The sequence below is a fragment of the Canis lupus genome, chromosome 6 (assembly GCF_011100685.1).
Source record: "Canis lupus familiaris isolate Mischka breed German Shepherd chromosome 6, alternate assembly UU_Cfam_GSD_1.0, whole genome shotgun sequence".
Taxonomy (NCBI): domain Eukaryota; kingdom Metazoa; phylum Chordata; class Mammalia; order Carnivora; family Canidae; genus Canis; species Canis lupus.
Genome location: NC_049227.1, coordinates 18,755,137 through 18,779,255, shown reverse-complemented (window position 1 = coordinate 18,779,255; position 24,119 = coordinate 18,755,137). Strand labels below are relative to the sequence as shown.

At 41.2% G+C, this 24,119-nt stretch overlaps 1 protein-coding gene across 8 annotated transcripts in view; it reads right to left on the bottom strand.

Moving 5' to 3' along the window:
* The window catches only part of XPO6 (exportin 6), a 102,005-nt gene that overhangs the window by 56,917 nt on the left and 20,969 nt on the right, over window positions 1–24,119 (bottom strand). For 4 of the 8 annotated variants that reach the window (XM_038539980.1, XM_038539974.1, XM_038539973.1 and 1 more), the window contains exons 2-6: window positions 14,779–14,869; window positions 11,194–11,336; window positions 10,227–10,424; window positions 4,325–4,484; window positions 2,334–2,411 (exon numbers count right to left, since the gene is read on the bottom strand). In XM_038539980.1, the coding sequence (XP_038395908.1) occupies window positions 2,334–2,411; window positions 4,325–4,484; window positions 10,227–10,424; window positions 11,194–11,336; window positions 14,779–14,869 (670 nt within the window). The remainder of the gene's footprint in view (window positions 1–2,333; window positions 2,412–4,324; window positions 4,485–10,226; window positions 10,425–11,193; window positions 11,337–14,778; window positions 14,870–24,119) is intronic. The other 4 variants (XM_038539975.1, XM_038539979.1, XM_038539978.1 and 1 more) reach the window with 2 other exon arrangements.

Below are 24,119 nucleotides of genomic sequence, written 5' to 3'. Positions count from 1 at the left end.
ATCACACCCTTAGCTGCAGGCGGCACTAAACCTCTGCGCCACCCGGGCTGCCCTTGTTTGTTCTTTGAAAACGATGTTACCAGAAAGCATATGAGGGGAAAAAAAATGCCAAAAGCCATGGGGCTGCCAGAGAGCTGCATGCAAATCCAGCCAGGCAGAGAGAGGCGGACACGGACTAGAGGTTGGGATGGGATGGGATGGGGCGGGGGAGGGGAGGGGTATCTGGTTTACTCACTGGGCCCTAAGTTTTCTCAGAATGACTTTCCTCTAGAACAGTGAGCTTATGGTCACCAAAGCTAAACAGTCTTCTAGAAGTTTTACTACTGCTTCACTTGGTATCTTCAGTGCACAGAGGCAGTTGAGCAAAACCATCAAAATAAATATTAAATCATCAGCACTGTCCAAATAATGGAACAAGATCTGACAGCTTCGCCTGCAACTCTCATAAAGGGAAAAAAGGCATATCACATGAACGTGTAAACCTATTGTTTTTTAAGAAGTATGCCAGCTTAAAAGCCTACTTCACTTCCTAGGCCTCCTACAGTCTCCTTTTTTTTTTTTTTGCCTTTTCTCAAATACTAAAATTCATGACTTCAAAAATGTTTTAACAGTGCCTAAGAGGCAATTTTCAAGAAGTATGCACCACACTGTTAGGTTTTGTTTATAGGGAAATGTCAAGTCAGTTCATACTGTATTTTACCTCACCTCATCAACAAAACCTCGGCAACACAGAAGGGAGGCAAGCATATATTTTTGATTCTGATATTCCCCAGCCCGGCCTCCAGGAAAATAGGTCTATTAAAGTAGAAACGGAGTTCATTCAGAAGATGTAGCTGAACTAAGCCAACTAAAACATACAGCTTCTGGCATTGGAAAATGATCTCTGAGAAACAAGTTTTACTAAACTGCTGCTAACTGGAACTGGATGCTAAGTCAGTATTCACCTACCTAAAACCAAATCCAATTCAAAAGAACTAATCTTTTTGTAAACTATAATTTAAATGAAATGACACATTTTAAGACCAGCCAAACTGCAGAAGATTCAAAAGCGTACACTCAATTAAAAAAAAAAAAAAAAATCAAAGCTCAACCTCATTTGCAATTTTTTTCTTTAAACATCAAATATTGCAAAATATAAATCTGCTAAGTCATCTCAAATATTCACGTTGAAAATGAAAGTCTGCCACCAAGTACAAATAAAGTTCAAATCCCTGTTGATTTTTGACACACTCTCAAGCTCTGTAATAAGTGTTTAATCTAACAAGTATGACAAATGACTCTCTAATAGCTTTTAAACCAACTATGATAAATGGAATTTGGAATAAATTAGTATACTATGAGCCGTCCCTAAAATGTCATGCTATATTTTCAGCCCTACAGTAGCTCTGCAAGAATTTCAACTTCCACTTATTAACAACAACAGGCTACATGAAACAGCTCAGGGTTGGAAATGTCTGATTTCAACAGCCTGTTTGCTAGGGTAAAGGAGAAAGATGGGGAAATCTTTCTCATTAGCCATACCAATATTTACAGTAGAGGAAGAAATGTGTGCAATTCACAGGATGTACTCTACTTGAAAAGCATTTGTGATCATTCAGTGTAAACACAAGCATTTGGAAACTAAAAGTTTCTGCTCAGACACAATTTCCTCTTTCTATCTATCCTTGAAAGCAGCCATTTTTAGGCAAACTGCACTTGGACTTTTAAAAAAGGTATTAATATAACTGTGAATAATTAACCACCAGTAAACTACTTAGTGACACTGCAAATGTGCCCATACTTTATTATTCTGAACAGATATAAAGTCAATGCTGATTACTGCACACTGATCCCATCTTCCCCCAGCCCAGTAGGGAAGCAAGCACTAAACACATCCTCTTCCTCCCCCTGCCCACACCCCTTCAGGAAACTAACCAGCCCCTGCAACCTTGACCCCTGCGTAACTGAACAGCAGACCTGTCAAGCCCATGGGTGCATGCCAACCCCAGCATGAGCAATACAGCCACGAAATCTGAGAAAAAGCAAAAAACCAACCAGAAGGGACAACAACGGTTGTAAACTGAAGGGAATGGAGGTGGATGACAGATCAAAGGTGCCATCTTTCGGATGGATAAGGAAGAAATAGTATACATTGCTCAAAGTGTATTAGAAAGTACAAGTACTTACGAAGAACTAAGCAGAGCTAGCTCCTCAGAAAACATGGGCAGAAAGACCAAAAATAGATTAAGGAAGAATCAGCACATGTATCTGACATAGATAAGCAATTGCTACCCCATCAAGACCCCAAACTGCATTTAAAAAGAGGAACATCATATGTGGTGGGCAGACCATACCACTTTCTCCTGAGGTCGGGGATGGTGGTGGGGTGGCAGCAGTGACACTGTGTTTGTCCCAGACAGTCTCCAAGATACCTATCAAGAAAGGAGAAACTGAGTTTAAGAAAGAAACAAAGTCTAACCTATGAAAATCAGATTTAGAAAAATGATATCCCTGATCAAACATCAGTATTTAAACATCTCTCTCTCTACTGTATGTCCACCTGGACATTCCTGGACAACACCACTTGGATGTTCTAAACTCAATTTATCTTCCCCCACAAACTCACCACTATTCCTCTTATGCTCCTCCCCTAGCCCACAGCACCAGCCCACACGATCTCAGCCTCAGGCCTCTGCTGGCCCATCTGGCCTTGCCCACATCCCCACACAAGGCTGCACATGCCAACCTAGGTGCTACTTCTTCCACATCAACCTCTGACCTCCTCTCCTCCTTCTACTCCTGCCAGACTCACTGCTACTAACTACCCCTCAGAGCTCTACCCACCTGTCATCGTTCCCAGAAATCTTGTCTGTTCAGTTCTGCCTGTGAGTAAAACACGCTTCGACTAGAACTCTTAACACACTGGTTTGAGCTGTCTTTCTCCCCTACTAAAGTACCCCAACCTAGAGGCAGAGACTGTTTTATTCTCCTCTGTGTCTCTTTACAGAACCTACCACATAAGATGATGGATCGTAAAAGCTTTTGAAAATACTGTGTTTTCAAAATATTTAATAGTATAATGAAGATGAACCTTGAAGTATCACACTAAGAAAAGGAAGCCAGACACAAAAGGCCACATACTGTATGATTTCTTTTTATGAAAAGGCCAAATAAGAAAATCCATAGAGAGACAGATTAGTGGTTGCCAGGGGCTCAAGAGGGAAGGGCAGTAAGGAAAATGTTCTGGAATTAGATGGTATGATCATTCTGCATTCACTTTGGAGAATATATTAAAAACCACCAAGTTGTAACACTGTAAAATGGTGGATTTTATGCTATGTAAACTAATCGCAATTTAATACATTTTAATGTCCACATAGCAGGATACAGAAGTATCAGACATAGTCCGTGACTACAGAAATGTAAGCCTCTGGTTGGGGACATCAATAAATGTGCCGTGAATGAATAACTGCTCTGAGGTATGGGTTTCCCCTGGGGATGTGGGGAAGAACAGAGAGCAAATGACAAGTTCACTTTGATCAAGCATTCTTCACTGATTTAAGTGCCCACTGCATGCCAAGCACTTCTGTAACCCTACGAAAGAAAAAAGTTCCTAGACACCCAAGAGGAAAGCCAGGCAGAGGAGCTGGAGACAAAAAGACTTTTTTCAATACAGTAATCCCCTCAAGCAGCAGGCCCAGGCCCTCTGCACCTCAAGGGTGCCAGGACCAGAGCTGCACCTGTGCCTCCTCCTCACAAGCAGCGAGGCCCTGCTGGGCCAAAGCATTTGGTCCTCACCGCACCTTCCTGTCTCATTCTGTGGTTTACTTTTGCTTTCTGTTTCTTACTCCCCACATGGCGTCATGAGGCTCTGATAAAACAGACAAGATGACGAAGAAAATGCTACTTACAACTACAACCTAGTGCACAGGGTGCTGATTCAACACTTGATCTTGCTTCCCTGCATAGAATTTACACATTTCCCATCTTCCCCTCCTCCAACTTCTCCTGATCTTAAAGTCAAATGATTTTCAATAAGGTGTTTGCCACCCACCATAATAAGAATGCAGTGCTGAGCATTTCAATCCCACCCCTGTGGTCTGACCTATACCTCATTCATCACAGTCACAGGATGGCCCAATCCAGATAGACAGTAAAGGAAGTTGGTGACAAGCACTTTCGCAGGGCACTTCAGAAAGTGTTGGACACTGCGCCCACTGCACACAGTACAGGCCACACTCTTGCTGGTTTTCAGTTCTGTCCTGGTCCAACTGAAATGGCTGCTCAAAATGAGCCTGAAATGGCTCCCCACACCTACACCCCTTGCCAGCACCACAATGCTCACCTGTCAGCAGCCCAAGCACAGTCTGCACCTGGTCCAGCAGCAACTTCCGCAGCTCCTCCTTCCGAGCCACGCTGAGGTCCTCTCGGGGACAAGCCAGCTCTTCCGAAGTCGTCTTCAACATGATCAGCCCAAGGGGGGTGGTTACAGGGGACTGGATCAACTGCGGGGAAAAGGAAGTTCTGAGCAAGGCCGTCAGGCTGACAAAGATACAAGGAGGACAGAGGAACATTAGCCCTCCAAGTCCCTCCACGCGTTTAATCTCACAGGAGCGGGCCACACATCACTCAGGACTCTATAGTCCATTTATGTAACTTTTTAACCATTCAAAGTATATTCTCATCTTATTCTAAGGACAAAATTCTAACCGTGAACACAACGCTCTTTTACATCTAACGTGACAGTTTTTTTACACATCTACATTGCTAATAGAGCCTTGGTCACTCTGCCTCGATCTATGTATTAGCCACAGAGAAATGGGTGAACCAGTTTATGACATCTTTTCAACATTCCGGTGTTAAATCAATTTTACATTTCTATGCTTTACAGGCTTTATGAAAGTTTGAGATTAAACACGTAGCAGAACAGAAACATGCATACCCCAAGAACATGGCTATGATTTTGCCAACGCCGACATAGCATATTTTAGTTTACTCTATCACCTGCAATATCCACTATGCTGTAATAGTTTCCTTAAGCAAGACACAGAGAAAGGTACACTTTCAACACCATAACACTACTTTGAGCTTTCTAATCGATTTCACAAAATTCAATTACTATTCAATTCGGTTAGTTTCCAGAAATGGTAAAAGCAAGTTGCCACTAAAATTGTTGTGTTATAGGCTACAATCTATGTGAGGGCACACAACTGAAGAGACAGACACCTGACCATCTTCTTCGCTTATAATTAACTTTAAATGTAGTTCATTCTCAGATACAGATGAGCCATTTGCTTATTCAATCCACAAAATGAGGGAACAGGAGGGTGCCAGGAACTGCAGCCAGACAGAATATCTTTCACCGCTTCCAGCAGTACAGGGCACTTGCCCTTCCCTTGAAAGCAGCTCTCCCCATTGCAGATGAAGGGAAAGCTCATCCCAAAGAGCAGGAAATGCCTTCAATGGTGGGAACTCAGGAAAAATTCAACTGCCTTTGGGAGTAGCACGATGTAAAAACAGTGGCCAGTAATGGCGTGTTGAAAATGCTATTATGTCAATTCTCTTAAAGGCTACCACTTCAAATACACCCTCCACAAGCTTTCCTTCATTTTGCACAAGTTTGGGCTACTTCTAACAACTTGAAAAAATGCAGGAGGGGAGGAACAGGAAATCCCTGCAGCAGCTTTTCTTTACAGAATAAAGAACTGAGGCTTCAGAAACATCTCCTTCCACCCAGAGGTCTGTGGGTTATCAATTTGTACTTTAAAATATTTCTGAGGGCAACAGGTGTTGAGGAGGGTGCTTGCTGGGATGAGCACTGGGTGTTGTATGTAAGTGATGAACCACTGAATTCTACTCCTCAAACCAGTATCGCACAGTATGTTCACTAACTACGATTTAAATAAAAATTTGGAGGGATCCCTGGGTGGCGCAGCGGTTTGGCGCCTGCCTTTGGCCCAGGGCGCGATCCTGGAGACCTGGGATCGAATCCCACATCGGGCTCCCGGTGCATGGAGCCTGCTTCTCCCTCTGCCTGTGTCTCTGCACCTCTCTCTCTCTGTGACTATCATAAATAAATAAAAATTATAAATAAATAAATAAATAAATAAATAAATAAATAAATAAATAAATAAATAAATAAAAATTTGGAAAAATCGGGCAGTCCAGGTGGCTCAGCAGTTTAGCACCGCCTTCAGCCCAGGGCCTGATCCTGGAGACCTGGGATGGAGTTCCACATTGGGCTCCCTGCATGAAGCCTGCTTCTCCCTCTGCCTGTGTCTCTGCCTCTCTCTCTCTCTCTCTCTCTCTCTACCTCATGAATAAATAAACATTTTATAAAATTTTTGAAAAAATAAACTTATAAAACTTTTTTATTACTCCCCCACCCCTTGCATTTCTGACTTTCCCCTTTATGTCTTTTGTCACTATTTTCCCCCAAAGCCCTCATTCTTACTCTCTCAGTTGGGAATGCCTTGAGGTTTTTTTCTTTTTTCTTTTTTTTTTTTTTAAGATTTTATTTATTTATTCATGAGACACAGAGAGAGAGGCAGAGACACAGGCAGAGGGAGAAGAGGGCTCCATGCAGGGAACCCGATGCAGGACACGATCCTGGAACTCCAGGAACACGCCCTGAGCCGAAGGCAGACACTGAACCACCGAGCCACCCAGGCATCCCTCAGCTAGGAATGTCTTGTATTACCAAATATTCCATTTGGCAATACATTTTCCTGTAGATAAGAAATGTTCCATGCTCCCGGAAGTAAAAAATTCCTACACCATAGGAAGTGCAGCCGAAAGCCCTCCAGTCTCGCATCATTTGGAAAAAGGGAGGCAGCCAGGTTAAAAAAAAAAAAAACAAAATATGAAAGTTATTCTTTACCTGAAAGAGCAGCCTGATCAAATATTTTTTCTCACTAGCTTTGTGTCCAGCTTGTTAGTAAAATGGTGTTTCCCTTCACCATCATCACATATATAATTTCAGCTCATACTACAGGTAATTCTCTGCAATTTACTTTAACAGAGAATAAGCACTTTTAGGTTGAAGTTCAGGTTCTTAGTGTGAGCTTCTTAAAAGGTTCAATAATTTTTATTATACCACTGTATTAGAAAAGAAATGGCAATTCTTTCTATGCTGCTTGACCCTTCATTATCTGGTCCCAGGCACAATGTGATCACAGGTCCAGCTCAGCAGATTTCCGGAATCTGAGTAATAGACTCCTGAAAGGTGTGACGTTTGGGCTAGTGTTTGGGGGGAGGTGGGCGCAGAGGTCAATTTCAACTTCAACTACTTCCTTCTCTAGTGGCTACAAAGGGTAGAACAAACACACAAAGCAGCAAGTATCCTTCTGGGGCCCTGAATCAGCTCCTCTCTTGCCTGTTATGGTGGTCACCACATTGATGGCAGAAACTGGATAGACGACCAACCAACCATCACAGAGTTAAAAATGAAAACAAACAACTATGCACCCCAGACAGCAAGCAGGCCATGATGAAACTGAGCCAGAAAAAAAACCTTTCAGATGGCTTATTCAAAGGACTGTATGATGGGGGCACCTGGGTGGCTCAGTCAGTTTAGCATCCGACACTTGGTTTCAGCTCAGGTCTTGATCTCAGGGCCATGAGTTCAAGCCCCACATTGTGCTCCACAATGGGCATGGAGCCTATTTAAAAAACAAAACAAAACAAACAAACAAAAAACAAGCATTGTAGGAAGGTGAGGTTGACTCTAGAACTGTTTGTTCTTATTTATCACTACCTAAAGAAAAGCTCACTTTATCATTATCAGAAATGTTAGAACTGAGCACCTTTACTGTTGACATGGCTTTCATGCCACTGATTGGTTCTCATGAATAAATGAGAAGCAGAGAATAACACAACTGAAGGATTTTAGAGATCACTTAGTCCAATCCTCTTGTTTCACAAAGAAGGAAATGGAGGCTCCAATAATTGGCAGGTGTTGCTAAAATCAAAGATGATTTGTGACAAAACTGGATGCAAATCCCAAACCCACTTGTTCCCTCCAGTGCTCTTGCCACGATGGGGTGTTTCAAAGTCAGAGTTGCATGAGGTAAATGGAGTCACTTTTGAAGGGTGGAAAGAGGGAAGTCGTGGAGAACAGAGGAAGAAAACTAGCCTTTTTAAACCTCCATGAGCACTTCACCTAAAAATGCTACTCCAAACTGATATTTGTTACTATGAATTATACTTCAAGAGTAGACAGGAATCGTCTGTTCTCCTCCTCACCTGGCTACTGGTAGGACAGTGCATGTCCAGCTCACATGCCACTGCTTCTTCTCACAGGGCATGCCACTAACCAACCCAGGGAATGCATTCTCCCTCCGGGGGGGCCGTGGAAAGTTACCACAACTGTCCTCATCTTGGAGTGAAGGCAAGAGTGTCAGAGAAAGCCAGTAAAACCTCTCACCTCATGTCCTACCACTCTAGGCTTGCTAGCCTCCTTGCCATTCCTCAGAGTTTTTGTACTTGCTAGTCCCTCTGCCTCAAATACTGTTCCCCTAGATACCCACATGGCTCACTCCATCACTTCTACCTAGGTTTCTGCTCAAATGGCTGCCCCTCCAAAAAAGCCTTCTATCATCATCCCATCTACATAACAACCCCTGACATTCCCTTCTCCCTACTCTGGATTTAATTTTCTTCATCATACTTATAACTACCTATAAACTTTTTGCTTACTGTTTATGGATGTCTGCCCTTTGAGATCAGAAGCTCCACAAAGGCAAGGACGCTGTTTTTGTTTCATTATCATATCCCCACCACATGTTTGGTTTGGACATGGCTGGTATTCAACAAATACCTTACTGAATAAATGAATGAATCTCCTTTGCAGTATCAGTCCAACAAATCCCTAGATAAATGGATCGCTATACAGAGAAAAAAAAAAAAAAAACTGAAAAAAAAAAAAACTGAATGAAGAATTTTTGTGCCACTTTGAGGCAATTTGGGAGAAGCTATAAGGATGCTGTATTTTTTTTTCAGCGGCCCATCATTCAAATGCTTTGTCGGGAGAGCAGACAGAAGGTTAGAAAATGGTACTGTTCTAGAAAATCCTCAACCTACAGTCACTGAGATACCGATTTTCAGAGAATTTTACTCCTATGAACTGTATGTAATACCTATTTCCTGCATACCCATGACTAACTCAGTAATATAAAAATGTTTTTAACTTCATCACAGGATTCAAATGAATAACAGCATCTCCTGGCTGGCTTTAAAGTCCCACCTTCACTCTAATGACATCCAAATCCTGACCTGCGGCTAGATCTCTTTCCTGGGCCCCAGATTCATAGCTCCCAACGTCTCACTAGATATACACAGCAGAACACACAAATCTTGAATGCATACTCTGCCAAACTGAATTCCCCATCTTCCAACCAAATCCATTTCCTCCTCCATCAACCCCTGGCCTGGAAATTTGGCCATCTGAGCCAGAAACCTCCCTTCCTTCACCCCTACCACTCAGTCACTGACCAAAGGCTCTTGACTTAGGCTCATAAGTGCCCCACCTCCATCCAGCAGCAAGGTCTCTGGGCCAGGTCCTCCTTGTCTCACTCACACTTCAACAGCAGCCTCAGGGCACCAGCCTTGCCCCTCTGCAACCCTCAATGTTCCATCGCTGTCTTTCCAACACAACAATGTGGCCAAGTGTTCTACACACTTTTCATTCACTCCCAAAGAAGGACTATGAATTACAAACTGAAGCCCCCATGTAAAAGCAAGGCCCTGCCTGGTCTGGCCCCGGCCCATCACAACCTGGCCACTTACTCCAGCACCCCACCACCTCACATCTCACCCAACAATACTGAAAATACCTCAGCTCCTGGAAGCTAAATGCACTCCAAACACACTTCCACACAGTAATTACCACAGTGCTGGATAATTATTGTTTGCACAGCTAGCCCCCCACAAAATTATAACTATTAGAGGTCTCATCCTTGTACCCCAACACCTGGCACAGTACCTAACAGGCTTTCAAATCTCTGCTGAACAAAACCTCACTGGAGGTTAACAAAGTGATTGGGTTTCTCCCTCCTCTTTCACCACTGCACAAAGGTACAACATGTGTCAAGAATGCAAAGTTAAGCGAATGAGATCATTTATCCTACAATGAACTCGCTCCTATGGTTCCAAAATGCTAATCTTAAAACTCTTCTTCAAGACAAGGAAATAATCACTTCTACAAACAAACAATTTATGAGATGAGGTTTCCTTAGGTATATCCTTACCTGTAAAATGTTTGTAAAAAAGTCATGGTAGAACATGGGCCAATCTTGACGGCCAATATCAACAATAACTTTGCAGAGCTTGTTCCGGATAAAGTAAGGTAAGGTTTTGTGGTGAGCCAAAAGGAGTTTGGGCAGGCAGCTACGGATTTCCATCTTATCTTGAGAGGGGACCCCAAGCCACATTTTATTAATCAGATTCTGAAAAACAAATATACATCTTTTTAGTTAACCATGTAGACACAAAAATAACTGGTCTTCATCCAATGATTAGCTATATCATCTCAAACAAAAAACTCTGCTTTTAAACAAAGGTTTAGGGCAATTTGGCAATAAGAGTACTAGGAATATTCAAACCCTGTGATATAACAATCTCATTGCTAGAAAGATCTGCTAAATAATTTCCCAGAAACAAAAGGCTACAATGGGCAAAAACTTTCTATACTACAACACTACTGTTTCTAATGGCCACCAAAAAATGAAAAAACAATTTTAATGTTCAAAAATAGAGGAGAATGACTTGGTGAATAATGGTATAATCATTTGGTGGCATGAGTGATATGATTGTAATTAGGCTTTAAAAAAAAGAGATGTGAATTGAAAGACAAAAATTGGCAGAGAGCTGAAATAAATGAAAATGTCTGTGGTTGAGATAACAGTATTATGGGTACCATCTCTCTCCTCCCAAACTGTTTTTCTTTCATTATCTTTCTATTTAAAATGATAACATGGAAGGAAAAGTTACATGTTACAGCAAAAAACCCACCTACTGACCCAGCCCTATCTCACCTTTCTCAGGTCAGAGACAGAAAGCTGCCCCAGAACAGCAGACATATTGAAAGAGGCAGTGAGCAGAGCTACCACTGTTTCCCAGCCTTCTACACATTGAAGCTAAAGTCTAGTGACAATAACCCAGCACTGTGACCACAAAATACTTCTCCAAACAGCAGAAAGTCATCTGACAACTTACCTCAAACACCGTTAAACTGTACATCATGACATAGTCATTTCTAGTGCTGGAGAGGAAGTACAGGCAGAGTCTCCAGGCTCCTATTTGCTGGGCAAAGTTATCAAGAAGCTCCTCTGGAAAAGTTAAATAGCAACAAAAGAAGGCTATGAAAAGACAAGAAACCAACACAAGGCTGGGCTGTCTCACTAGTTTTTTAAACACATATCTCTCCATATCATGTGAATAATGCCAAAACCAACTAAAAAAATCCAACTGTGTCTTCAAGATAGAAAGGACAGACCATATAACATTTTTCTGACTCTGAGGTGACCATGAGCATGGACAGTGTGTTCAGCCATCTACAATCCAATAGCCTATGGGCACTTATTTAGGCAGAAAAACTTTCGCTTGTTAAAGTTCTTACTTAACCTGGGGTGCCTGGGTGGCTAAGGCAGTTAAGCATCCAATTCTTGATTTGGCTCAGGTCATGATCTCAGGGTTGTGAGATCAAGCCCTACATCAGGCTCTGCACTGGGCATGGACTCTGTCACCCCCATCCCTCTGTCCCTCCCTCCTCAAAGAAAGAAAAAAGAAAGAAAAGTTCTTACTTAACCCAAGTATAGACATACAGTTACAAAAGTATCATTTCTAAATAAATAAATAAACAAACAAACAAACAAACATTTCACCTTATAAATGATGGCTAATTGTTAACCTGTTTCCTCTGGGGTACCAGCTATATTTCTTTAGGGCTCACACTGTTCACACAAACACAAAATGATGGCTACAAAAGCAGGACAAGAAAACATTAAGGCGGGCAGCCCTGGTGGCTCTGTGGTTTAGCGCTGCCTTCAGCCCAGGGCATGATCCTGGAAACCCGGGATCAAGTCCCACATCGGGCTCCCTCCATGGAGCCTGCTTCTCCCTCTGCCTGTGTCTCTGCCTCTCTCTCTCTCTCTGTGTGTGTGTCTCTCATGAATAAATAAATAAAATCTTAAAAAAAAAAAAAAAAGGAAAAGGAAACATTAAGGCTAACTTTATAAATTCAGGACAGAAAAAATGCAAGAGAATTAAAGACAGCTAATTCTCTTTATTTGGTTTCCATATGGTTTTATTTTAAAATACCACACCAAAAAAAGTCTACAAATAAGAGTAGCAATCATAGAGGTTGCCAGGAGCAGCCCTGTTCACACCAAATCATTGAGAAATGATCTTCCTCCTCCTTAGGCTGCTGGTAGCATAAACCCAAACCCCAAGACAGCAAGCACTAAGAGTCTGTCACCATGCTTCTGGACACGCTGCCCCTTAATCACCTTGACCTGCTACACTGATCATGAAATATAACACAAAAAGGGTGAAAACTTTAAAAATCAAAACAAACATAAATTTAAAAGGGTAAAAAAATAATTAACTTAAAAACTTAAAAGAAAAAAAAAGATAAATAGCAACAACCCCAACAGATTCTAGGAAGCCCCTGGAAAAGAAACAAGTACAGCAGCCTATTCTAGTCCTAAAATTACTGCTCTGCTAGTACTCTACAACACAAGCTAAATGCACTAAGGCAGCCTCACTGAAAATCCCATACAAGGAAGCTGATGGCCTAGTCTTTCAACCAGGTAAGTCTGTTAACAAGCCCAGAGCAGGAGTCACACCAGAGAGAATGAGTTCTGGCTGGAAATGAGGAACTTCGGGCCAGAGACTTTGCCACTCATTCCTGGTGATCACTGCTCCTCTTTGAGGCTCTACTGTGAAAATGACCAGATTTTCCCTTGAGGTTCCCTACAAACAGCTGTACTTCTAGGCACTGATAAGACGCCTCTGGTGGAGGGTGAGTAGAGCTCCGGTAATAAAACGCCTCCCTCCTTTCTCCCACCTTGCTAGGAAAGCCTTCAGTTTATCCTAAGATATCAAAAAAAGCAGCAAGTCATTCCAGCCCACACACTCAGACAAAGCTCCAAAGACTAGGTACAAAGAACTAAGGCACACATACACCATATAGAACCAAACCCCCAGGGATTTCCCCTTAGCCTGCATTTAAATTAGACAGTTTAGTATCTAGTTATTTAAAACTATTTTAAAATCATATTAGAATATGATTTAAGTGCAGAGGTTCCACTTTTAATTCATGAACACTGAGGGTGAGCAATGTTTGCTTTGCAAACCAAAGAATTTAGAGAAAAACCAAATGCACTTCAATTAATAAGCTAAAAATAGGACTTTAAGATATCAGTGTTGGGATATAGCAGACTGATGTAAAGGACAGATCCTTCACTTGCTTTGGTAAAAATCACCAGTGATATTTTTACTGTAAGTATAAAGAACTTTGGTAGCATAAACCTAACAAGATGACTCTGGACGTAGAACAGTTAGCTCAACTGAGTAGTAAGAGAATCTAGGGAAGCAAGCAGAGTGGATTTTCTACACCAAATGCCTGATTATCTATTGGGTGCAGCTTCTGTCAGCGATCCCGTTATAAATGTTCTAGTTCTCTATAGTATACTCCCTCAGAAAAGACAGGCATGTATAGGGCAGGCCTAAAAGAGACCACCAAGTTTAAAAATTAAAAAAAAAAAAAAAGTAAGAAATTCACATCTACCAGGAGCTGATGCAAGAGATGCCAAGAGAAAATGAGCTACAGCCAAAGGTCTACTGGCCACCTGGAAGTCTGGAGACTCCAGCCAAGTTTTAGACCAAAGGAAGAAATCAGCCCCAACAGTCAACTGGCCAAAAGACTTAGAGAAGCCAAGTGGGGCAGAGAGATGGGCCTCCAGAGTCCTAGAGACAGAAAAAAGGCCTCGCCAGAGGTGAAAGCAATGAACGTAAGGTCAGTAGAGAGCAGCCAGACATCCAAGGGGAAAAGCCTTTAGGTTGGGATAGAGAAGAAAACATTTTTTGTTTTCAAATTCAGGGGTTAAGTGAGGACAGAGAGAAAAAAGATTACTCTAGGACCAGTGCAGCATGTCTCCGAGGCAGAGCTCTGACACTTGAATACACATTCTAGTTTACAGTATGCTTTAATGAATTGTTCATGTAAATAAACATGAAATTCAAAAGGATGTTCTAGAAGGTGCTAACGGTTCCCAGAAGACCTAAGGTAATTTTATCTATATCTCTCTGTTGTTTGAAGCCTTTATTCATTAAACTTACAGAATGGGACAGACAATAGTAGAGATAAGAAAAAAGCAGCAAGAAGCCCCCAAAAGGAATACCAGTTAAAGGACCTTTGGACACTAGATAAGGTTTGGATTAGACTTCCACACACCAAAACTACATCATTTTGACACTTTTGTGAGTTTTAAGTTAATAGTCTCAGGTTTCTCTTATATAAGTTCAACAATCCTGAAATTAGGAACAAAGCAGAAGGAAGGGTTTTCCACACTTAGCCAAAGGAAAGAAAATCCATCGCTACGGATTATAGTGGGCCCATGGACTGTATATAGCCCTTACACAGCTAGATTTCGCAGATGCCACCGACCAGCAAAACAAGAGCAAAAAAAGCAAGAATTCCAAGGGAAACAAGCAGGCTTGACCAGCCCAGGCAATAAACTCCTTCCTCCTCACTAGGGCCTTTTCATTTTAAGTGACTCTTGACAACTCAACACTTACCTATCTCACGTTTTCTTTCATTGGTTGTACAATCGTGGAAAAATTCTGTCATCAGACTTTCCAATGCCCTGAGGGAGGCTTCTTCAGATGCCTAACAAAAGAATTTGAAAGAAAAAAAATCAGTAACTGTATCAGTGCTACTTTCCTCACTTCCCTCCAGGTCACATTCAACAGCAATGGTAATTTACTTCCTCAAACATCTTGGTTCAACATTCTTCAAATGCATGGGATTCAGAAAAACTGAAGGGAATTTCCCAGCTGGCTCAGAACCCAAATTTTGAGTATACTCTATAAATCCATATTACTGTGCAACCAATTTTCAATTATTTATGCTAAGGAAAAGGGAACAAATACCTCAAAATTTAATTCCGGAAACATATTAAAAGCAAATTAACAGGGATGCCCGGGTGGCTCAGTGGTTGAGCATCTGCCTTCAGCTCAGGTCATGATCCCGGGGTCCTAGGATTGAGTCCTGCATCGGGCTTCCTGCAGGGGGCCTACTTCTCCCTCTGCCTATGTCTGCCTCTCCCTCTCTGTCTCTCATGATTAAATAAATAAAATCTTAAAATAAAAATAAAAAAAAGACAAATTAATAGCCCCTGGTCCTGACTAAACAGGCAAAGTGAAGAGACTCAGGGAGAAGGTGAGGGCTCCCTATAGACTTCCTGTCGATATTACACTTGCCCCAAGTCTAAATAATCAGCTATCTCTTGATTCAGAACTGCAGTTAAACTGCTGCCTAGATCCTGGGGGTTTCTGAAGGCATGTCAGGAGTCACCTGTTCTGACAACTCTCCGTCTGGCATGAGCCACCAGCAGAGACAAAGGTCAAGGCAGCTGAGAGCCAAGTGGAGCAGGAACTCAACATGAACACATCCTAGCCACAGAACCACAGCCCGCTGGACTCTCAGCAGAGCTGCTCGGGTGGCAAATGAGGAGAGGGGCTCTCGACCCCAATGCCCATCTCCTCGCTCTTCCATGTAGAGCCCCAAATCTACGACTCTTCTCGGACACTAGTAGGAGGGATCATTTGAAGCAAGGAGTCCGGAATCCACACTCCTTCACTCATCCGTCTGCAGAAAGGTGAGCATTCCTAGACCATTTCTGAATCCTCACTGGTGTTATCTACCCAGAGATAATCAAGAGAAGTTCTGATTTCTTAATTATCTCTTTATTCGGGTCTCCTCACCATCCTCATCCTCCCTTCTCCATACCCTCTCCATTGCCCCCAGTGAGGTCAGACTGTGAAAACTGTACTTTAAAACAAGACCACACTCAAATGTATGTATCAAACTGTAATATTTACCAGAACCTCCACTTGACAACTGACTTTTGAAGACACTGAGGAACCTGGGATATCTCTGTGGATGAAGTCTCTTAGGACTGGTATTAATTATAGAGGATGAGGCAGGCTTACACCAGCCCGCCTACATCAACCAACACATGCAAACAACTGCAGAGCACACAGGGGCTCCTCCGCTCAAGCAGTGTCAGGTACAGCTGTCTCTTCCATGCCACGGTCATATATGAACAGCTGTGCCATGACAACTCACAATGACACGCTGATCGATGAATTACTGTATAATAGCTTTGGCATTTGAGAGTTGTCTGAATTTTCTATTTATGATCAAGATCAGCCCTCTAATCTTACTTTTCTCAAACCAACGCATCAGTTCAACTGAAAAATATCCTTGGATCGGAACTTAAGCTGTTTTATTAAAAACTACACATTTTAGGGCACCTGGCTGGCTCAGTTGAGAGAGCGCATAACTCTTGATCTCAGAGTTGTGAGTTCAAGCCCCACACTGGGCATGGAGCCTACTTAAAAACAAAACAAGGGCAGCCCCGGTGGCGCAGCGGTTTGGTGCCGCCTGCAGCCCGGGGTATGATCCTGGAGATCCGGGATCGGGTCCCATGTCGGGCTCCCTGCGTGGAGCCTGCTTCTCCCTCTGCCTGTGTCTCTGCCTCTCTCTCTCTCTGTCTCAATAAATAAATAAAATCTTTAAAAAACAAAAAACAAAACAAAACAAAAAACTACACATTTTTGTTTTCAAATGGAAAAATAACTGGAATGTCAGGCTAAAACAAACCTGCGAACTTTTTTAACCTGTTTCAGGTTTTTGCATTGATGAGAACATCCTCACTGTTCTCACTTTCTAGGAAAATGCTGAAAATTCAAATTCTGAAAATGAATCGATATAAATAAAAGAATGCTTTGGTCTGTTTCATAAATCAACCTGGTACACCCATTTCATTTGAAAAAAGGATTTGCAGGATGCCTGGGTTGCTCAGTGGTTGAGCATCTGCCTTCAGGTCGTGATCTCAGGGATCGAGTCCCATGGGGAGCCTGCTTCTCCCTCTGCCTATGTCTCTACCTCTCTGTCTCACTCATGAATAAATAAAAATTTTTAAAAAAGAAAAAAGGATTTGGTGTTTTTAAAAAAAGTTTCAGGGCACCTGAAGGGCCTCAGTCAAATTCCAACTCTTGATTTCAGCTCAGGTCATGATCTCAGCGTTGTGGGATTGAATCTGTATTGAACTCTGTGCTAATAAGCACAGTCTGCTTGTCCCTCACCCTCTCCCTCTGCTCCTCCTCCTGTTCATGCACTCGTGCACGTTCTCACTCTCTAAAATAAATAAATAAAATCTTTTTAAAATATAAAGCTTCTGGGAAGATCTGAAAGAATCAAAGAAAAATCTCAAGTTACTGGCAAAAAAGTTTAAAGTTAAAATTAACATAAATTAAGAGATTTGTTGCACTTAAGTCAGCTATTAAAATAAATCAGTAGTTCTGGATCCAAAATGGGTCCCTGAAAACTAAGGACACATCTTCAAATCCCACCTACCCCACAACTTTTTCTTGTAGTGAATCATTTCAGAATGATGATCCTAGAAAACACCTGAACTAATCACATTCAGGCAATCAACCGTCAAGGTCTATTTTGTACTGGTTTTTGAGGCAGAAGTTTGTGAACCTGACAATTACCAGCCATGCATTAAATGCTACTGGGGCAAGTTCAGGACAATCTCTCCAAAGAATGCAATTTTAACTCCATTCCCAGTCCCATCCATCTCTCCCCTGCTCCAACCAAAGCATTCCAGCAGAAAAGCAAAAAGATAAAAATATCCACAAGGATCACAGATTGGATGCTCTCCATCAAATGATGGTTACATCAAAAACTAAAAACCTAATCTAGTTGCATCACCAGGTGTTTCCCAACAAGAACAAACAGCATGTTGCTTGCATTTTCAATCACTTCTATAACTGCAGTACTAATACCTACCTCACGGTGACCCCTGTAAAGCTGCTACGTAAACTCTAAAGAATTATCTAATTCATAGTTATGGCTGCTATCATTTGCATTCAGTCTGAAATACCAAATGAAAACAGACCAAAAATAACAACAAAAAATAGAAGTGGTTGGGCCAACTTTGAAACTGGAGATTCACATCCTCAGGCTTTCTGTGCTTTGTCCAAACATATCTATATGTGAGGCTTTTCCAACTGGATTTCAGAATTGAAATTATGTAAGTTTACAGGAGATAAAAAGGAGGCTGAGGCCTTGTCAATTCATACAATTAGAACAGAGATGTTAAAAACATAAAGGATAAAAAAAAAAAAAAAAAAAAAACATAAAGGATAGACTCAAGACCTGCAAACGGTCAAAGGATATCGGAGAAGTCACTTCAACCGGCAAGAAGGCTACCAGAACCTCTGCCACATGTTTCAAGCAGGTGGTGAAGCCAAAATCCAGATTGCCATGGGTTTAGGAATTAAAGGCAAGTAAGAAGAGTAATAATAAATGCAGACTACACTTTCCAGCAATAAAGGGACAAAGAACATCAAACAAAAACCAAGTGTCATGTCATGTGGTAGGAAGAGAAGGCCCCAAATCCCAAAGATTATTCAAGCAATGCACTAATTTATAAAGCACACTCAGGATTCAAATACCCCCCAACTGCTTCTCAACTTGTGCTTAGGAGTTAAGATCTAGAACAGGAAGAAAAAAGGAAAGATAAGATTAAATTAAAACAAAGTAAAGGGGCAGCCTGAGTGGCTCAGCGGTTTGGTGCCTGCCGCCTTCAGCCCAGGGCATAATCCTGGAGACCCAGGATCGAGTCCCACGTCAGGCTCCCTGCATGGAGCCTGCTTCTCCCTCTGCCTATGTCTCTGCCTCTCTATGTGTCTCATGAATAAATTTTTTTTTAATTAAAAAAAAAAAAGGCACAGTCACACAAAAAAATTCCAGGTGGACTGCAGATATAAAATATGAGAGGTAAAACAATAAAGCTTCTACAAGATAATATAGACTATCTTCATGAACTTGGGGTAGGGAAAATTTCTTAAAGACACCTAAAAGTACTAAACATAAAGGAAAAGATAAATCAGAACGTTCACCAAATGAAGAGAGTGCAACCTCTCTTCGTTTCTTGCACAACAAAGAGAGTGCAAAAGAAAGCCACAAAATGGGGAAAGGTATTTCCAACACAGATAACTAACAGAGGGCTTAGAGTATAATCAATAAGGAAAAACAAATGACTCCATGTTTTTGACAGGGAAAAAATTCATCGTAAGGTATTCAAAAAGCCTATACAAGAAAATAAGTGTTCAACCCCATCAGTTTAGGAAAATGCAAATTAAAAACATGACAGTGCTACGCATCACCAAAATGGCTAAAATTAAAAAGATCATAGCAAGTATTGGTAAGGATGTTGAGCAACTGGAATATGCATATAGTGCTGCTGGTGGGAGTGTGCACTGGTATGATCATTTTAGAAAACTATTTGGCTGAATGGGAGAAGACATATGCAAATGACACGTGATAAAGGGTTAGTATCCACAATATATAAAGAACTGATACAACTCAACACTCAAAAAGCAAACAATCTAATGAAAATGGCAGAAGACATGAACAGACATTTCTCCAAAAAAGACATCCAAATGGCCAACAGACACATGAAAAGATGCTCATCTCACTCATCATTAGGGAAATGCAAATCAAAATTACAATGAGATATCACCTCACATCTGTCAGAATGGCTAACACCAACACAAGAACAACAGGGGTTGGTGAGGATGTGGAGAAAATGGAACCTTCATGCACTGCTGGTGGGACTGCAAACTGGTGCACCTGCTGTGGAAAACAGTATGGAGGTTCTTCAAAAAGTTAAAAATAGGGATCCCTGGGTGGCGCAGCGGTTTGGCGCCTGCCTTTGGCCCAGGGCGCGATCCTGGAGACCCGGGATCGAATCCCACATCAGGCTCCCGGTGCATGGAGCCTGCTTCTCCCTCTGCCTATGTCTCTGCGCCTCTCTCTCTCTCTCTGTGACTATCATAAATAAATAAAAAAATTTTAAAAAAAAAGTTAAAAATAGGACTACCCTATGTCCAGTAATCACACTACTGGGTATATACAAAAAAATACAAAAACACTGATTCGAAGGGATACGTGCACCCCTATGTTTATAGCAGCATTATTTACTATAGCCAAATTATAGAAACAGCCCAAAAATCCATCGATAGATGAATGGATAAAGAAGTTGTGGCCTATATACACAATGGAATATTATTTAGCCATAAAAAAGAATGAAATCTTGCCATTTGCAACAACATGGATAAAGCTAGAGAGTATTATGCTAAGTGAAATAAGCTGGTCAGGGAAAGACAAATACCATATGATTTCACTCATATGTGGAATTAAGAAACAAGCAAACAAAAATAAGCAAACAGGAAAAAAAAAAAAAAAAAACAAGAAACAGATTCTTAATTACAGAGAATAAATTGATGGTTACCAGAGGGAAAGTTGATGAGGGGAGGAGTAAAATAGGCAACAGAGACTAAGGAGTGCACCTTTCATGATGAACACAGGGTGATGTGTAGAAGTGTTGAGTCACTAAATTGTACACGTGAAACTAATATATGTATGTACACTGTATGCTAACTCTACTGGAATTTAAAACAAAATAATTTTTAAAAAGAAAACCAGTGGCAGCTGAACAATGCATACCTTATGATCCTGCAATTCTATTCCTTGATAACTCCCAACAGAAATTTGTACAAGTGTACCAAAAAAAAAAAGTACATAAATTTCCACAGTACCATCATTCATAATATTCAAAAAAGTCAAAAGAACTCAAATGACCATCACCAGTGGGATGGATCAATTCTGGTTTATTCATCAGGAGATATTATAAGACAACAAGAATGAATAAATATTGCTACATGCAACAACATAGATGAATCTCACAAACACAACGTTGAGTAAAAGTTGCCAAAACACATTCTTCATTATTCACTATATGTTAATTTTAAAAACAAGCACAATGAACCTGCGGTGCGTTATAATCGCAATAATGGCTATCTTTAGGGAAAAGAGAGTCTGAAATGTTGGTAACATTCTATTTTCTTGATCTGAGTGTTAGGCAAACAAGGAGAATCTTTACATTTACGATTTGCGTACTTTTCTGTAAATGCACATACATTATTTAAAAAACTAACGTCCTACTTATCTTTAGCATTCAGGTTGGTATTTCAGATACTGAATTTAGAAGCTGTGTTTTTTTCCTTACATTAACACAACTACTGAGAGGAATTGGGGGCCTGCAGGTCACATCTGAGTGGGAGACTCCTGAACTGCTAGAAGCAATCACCTATGTTTTTTTCTGTTAGGGCTGTTAGGGTAACAACACAAAGGATTACAATCCCAAAAGCCTATGTATGCTTCCCCAAGAGTTCGCTGGCTTACCTCAGCAGCAAATTAAAACCTTGAGGTAAGAAGAGAAAATAAACCTGGTTCAGAAGATACTCTCAGAGAGCTGTGTATCTAAAATAAACCAAAGTTTTCTGTTCCAAAAGAGTAAAAATCTGTGAAGTGGAGGAGCTTTCAGCTGTGCCTGCTTTGACTTTATCTGCTCCTTTTATCGTACTGCTCACAGTTCAGGAGTTCAGAGACCTATCTACTATTGACTCATTTATTAAGGAACAACGAAGTCAACCAACACCCATAATCACCTAATGAATGACAAGAAAAACCTAAAAGGGGAAGGATCACAGAATCTGAAATCTTCTTGGACTCTTCCTTATATCTTCTATGCCCACAACTAAAGTCATCAGGCTGGCTGGCTCCTGCTTTACATTGGCTTCCAGAATTGTACCTTTTCCCTCACTACTTCTACCAGGCCCTAATCCCCTCCAGCCTAGGTTAATAATTTCTCTTAACCTGGTCACCTTGATGTCAGCTTTCCCAATGCTAATCCAATCTATACTTCATCACCAGATAAATTCTTCTAAATATTGTTTCTCTGCCCCAGTTATTCTAACTCTAGCTTTAAAGGGTCTCTGAATCTGGACTGAGAAACTCCGCCATTCATTAAACAAACAAGTTCAATGCTCACTAAGTAATGATACTGCATTAGGCCCCTGAGATATAATGATGATGAGTAAGACTGCCCCTGACTTCAAGGAACTGAAGGTAGCCTGGGGGAGAAATGGGGAGAGCCTATAACAAAAAAGAATATGATGGTTTACATCATCTAGTAGTGACACATGTATAAATGGCTTCAGGAGCCAAAAGGGAACTAACTCTGTCTGAGAGGGAAAACTTCACAGAGGAGATAATACACTTTGGGTTCTGAAGAAGGTAGAGAAGTTTACTAGGATGAAAGGAGAAGGAAAGCATGCCTGATTGACCACCACTCACAAGAAGCCATTGCTCTAGTCTGAATACTCGTGGCCTCCTAAGCACATGTCTATTCCCATCCTGCATTTGCTCCTAGATCTGCAATCATAGTTTTACCTTCATGAAATTTCTCACAAAACCCAAGTTTACAGCATGGCTCCCTTCTTTGTATCTCGTGTCTCTTGTCATGTAATCAGTACCATAGTTTTGCCCGTGGCCCTCTCCTCTGGTCAGCTCAACATGGCACGATGAAACACCACAGGCTCTGGGCTTGGGTTCCTTGGGTTTGAATCCAAATGTACCTCAACCTCAGCCTAGTTATTTAATGTCACTTTTTTCCCTTTTGTGCCCATCTGGGGATAAAAGAATCCAATGCATGGGATCATCCTAAGGGTTAAATAATCTGTTTTAAAGCACACAGTGAACACACTGCCAGGAATAAAGTAAGGGCCAAAACCCCGATCTATAACTGTTAACACTTCTTCAGTAATGGGCCTCTCTCCCTACCAGAACATAAAATGTCTGGAAAGAGATTCTGCTATTTTCTACCACATCTGTATTTTTCTGCCACACCCAGCATGGACCAGTACATAAGATATTTTAGTCTGAATTTAGTAGAGAAAAAGGAACAAGAAGACAGTATCATTTTTAGTTTCTCAGGAATACTGGTAATCTCTCCAAATTTAAGATACATCTATTTAAATTTCCCCCTTTATGGCCTCTGACCACAATGACCTTTGCTCACAAGCACTCAATAAACCTTTTCTTTCTTTCTTTTTTTTTTTTTTAAATAGAAGACTGCTAACAATTTATCTTAAAAAATAGGGGATCCTTGGGTGGCTCAGCGGTTTAGCACCTGCCTTTGGCCCAGGGCGCGAACCTGGAGTCCCAGGATCGAGTGTCACGTCGGGCTCCCGGCATGGAGCCTGCTTCTCCCTCCTGTGTCTCTGCCTCTCTCTAGCATTCATAAATAAATAAATAAATAAATAAATAAATAAATAAGTAAGTAAGTAAGTAAGTAAGTAAGTAAGTAAATCTTTAAAAAGAAAAAAAACACTGAGACTGAAGGTGGATAAAATGGTGCTTTATTCCTTAAGGCACCTACATGACAGATTTCTCAAACTCTGACTAAAATTTGTAATGTTTTATCTAACTGCCTCTAAAACACCCCCTCTAAAAAATAACCTGTAGGGTGCCTGGGTGGCCCAGTTAGTTAAGCATCTGACTCTTGATTTCAGCTCAGGTCTTGATCTCAGGGTCTTGAGTTCAAGCCCCACATTGGGCTCCATGCTGGGCATGGAGTCTACTTTTAAAAATAATAATAATAGGGATCCCTGGGTGGCGCAGCGGTTTGGCGCCTGCCTTTGGCCCAGGGCGCGATCCTGGAGACCCGGGATCGAATCCCACGTCGGGCTCCCGGTGCATGGAGCCTGCTTCTCCCTCTGCCTGTGTCTCTGCCTCTCTCTCTCTCTCTCTCTGTGACTATCATAAATAAATAAATAAAATTAAAAAAAAAAAAAAAAGAAAAGAAAAATAATAATAATAAACAAATAAAAACAGAAAGCATAACCTTTCAACAAAATCAACGCTGGGGGAAAAAATGACTTTTTTTTTTTTTTTTTAATGACTTTTTTAAGGAAGCTTTTCTCAAGCTTTCTGGCAC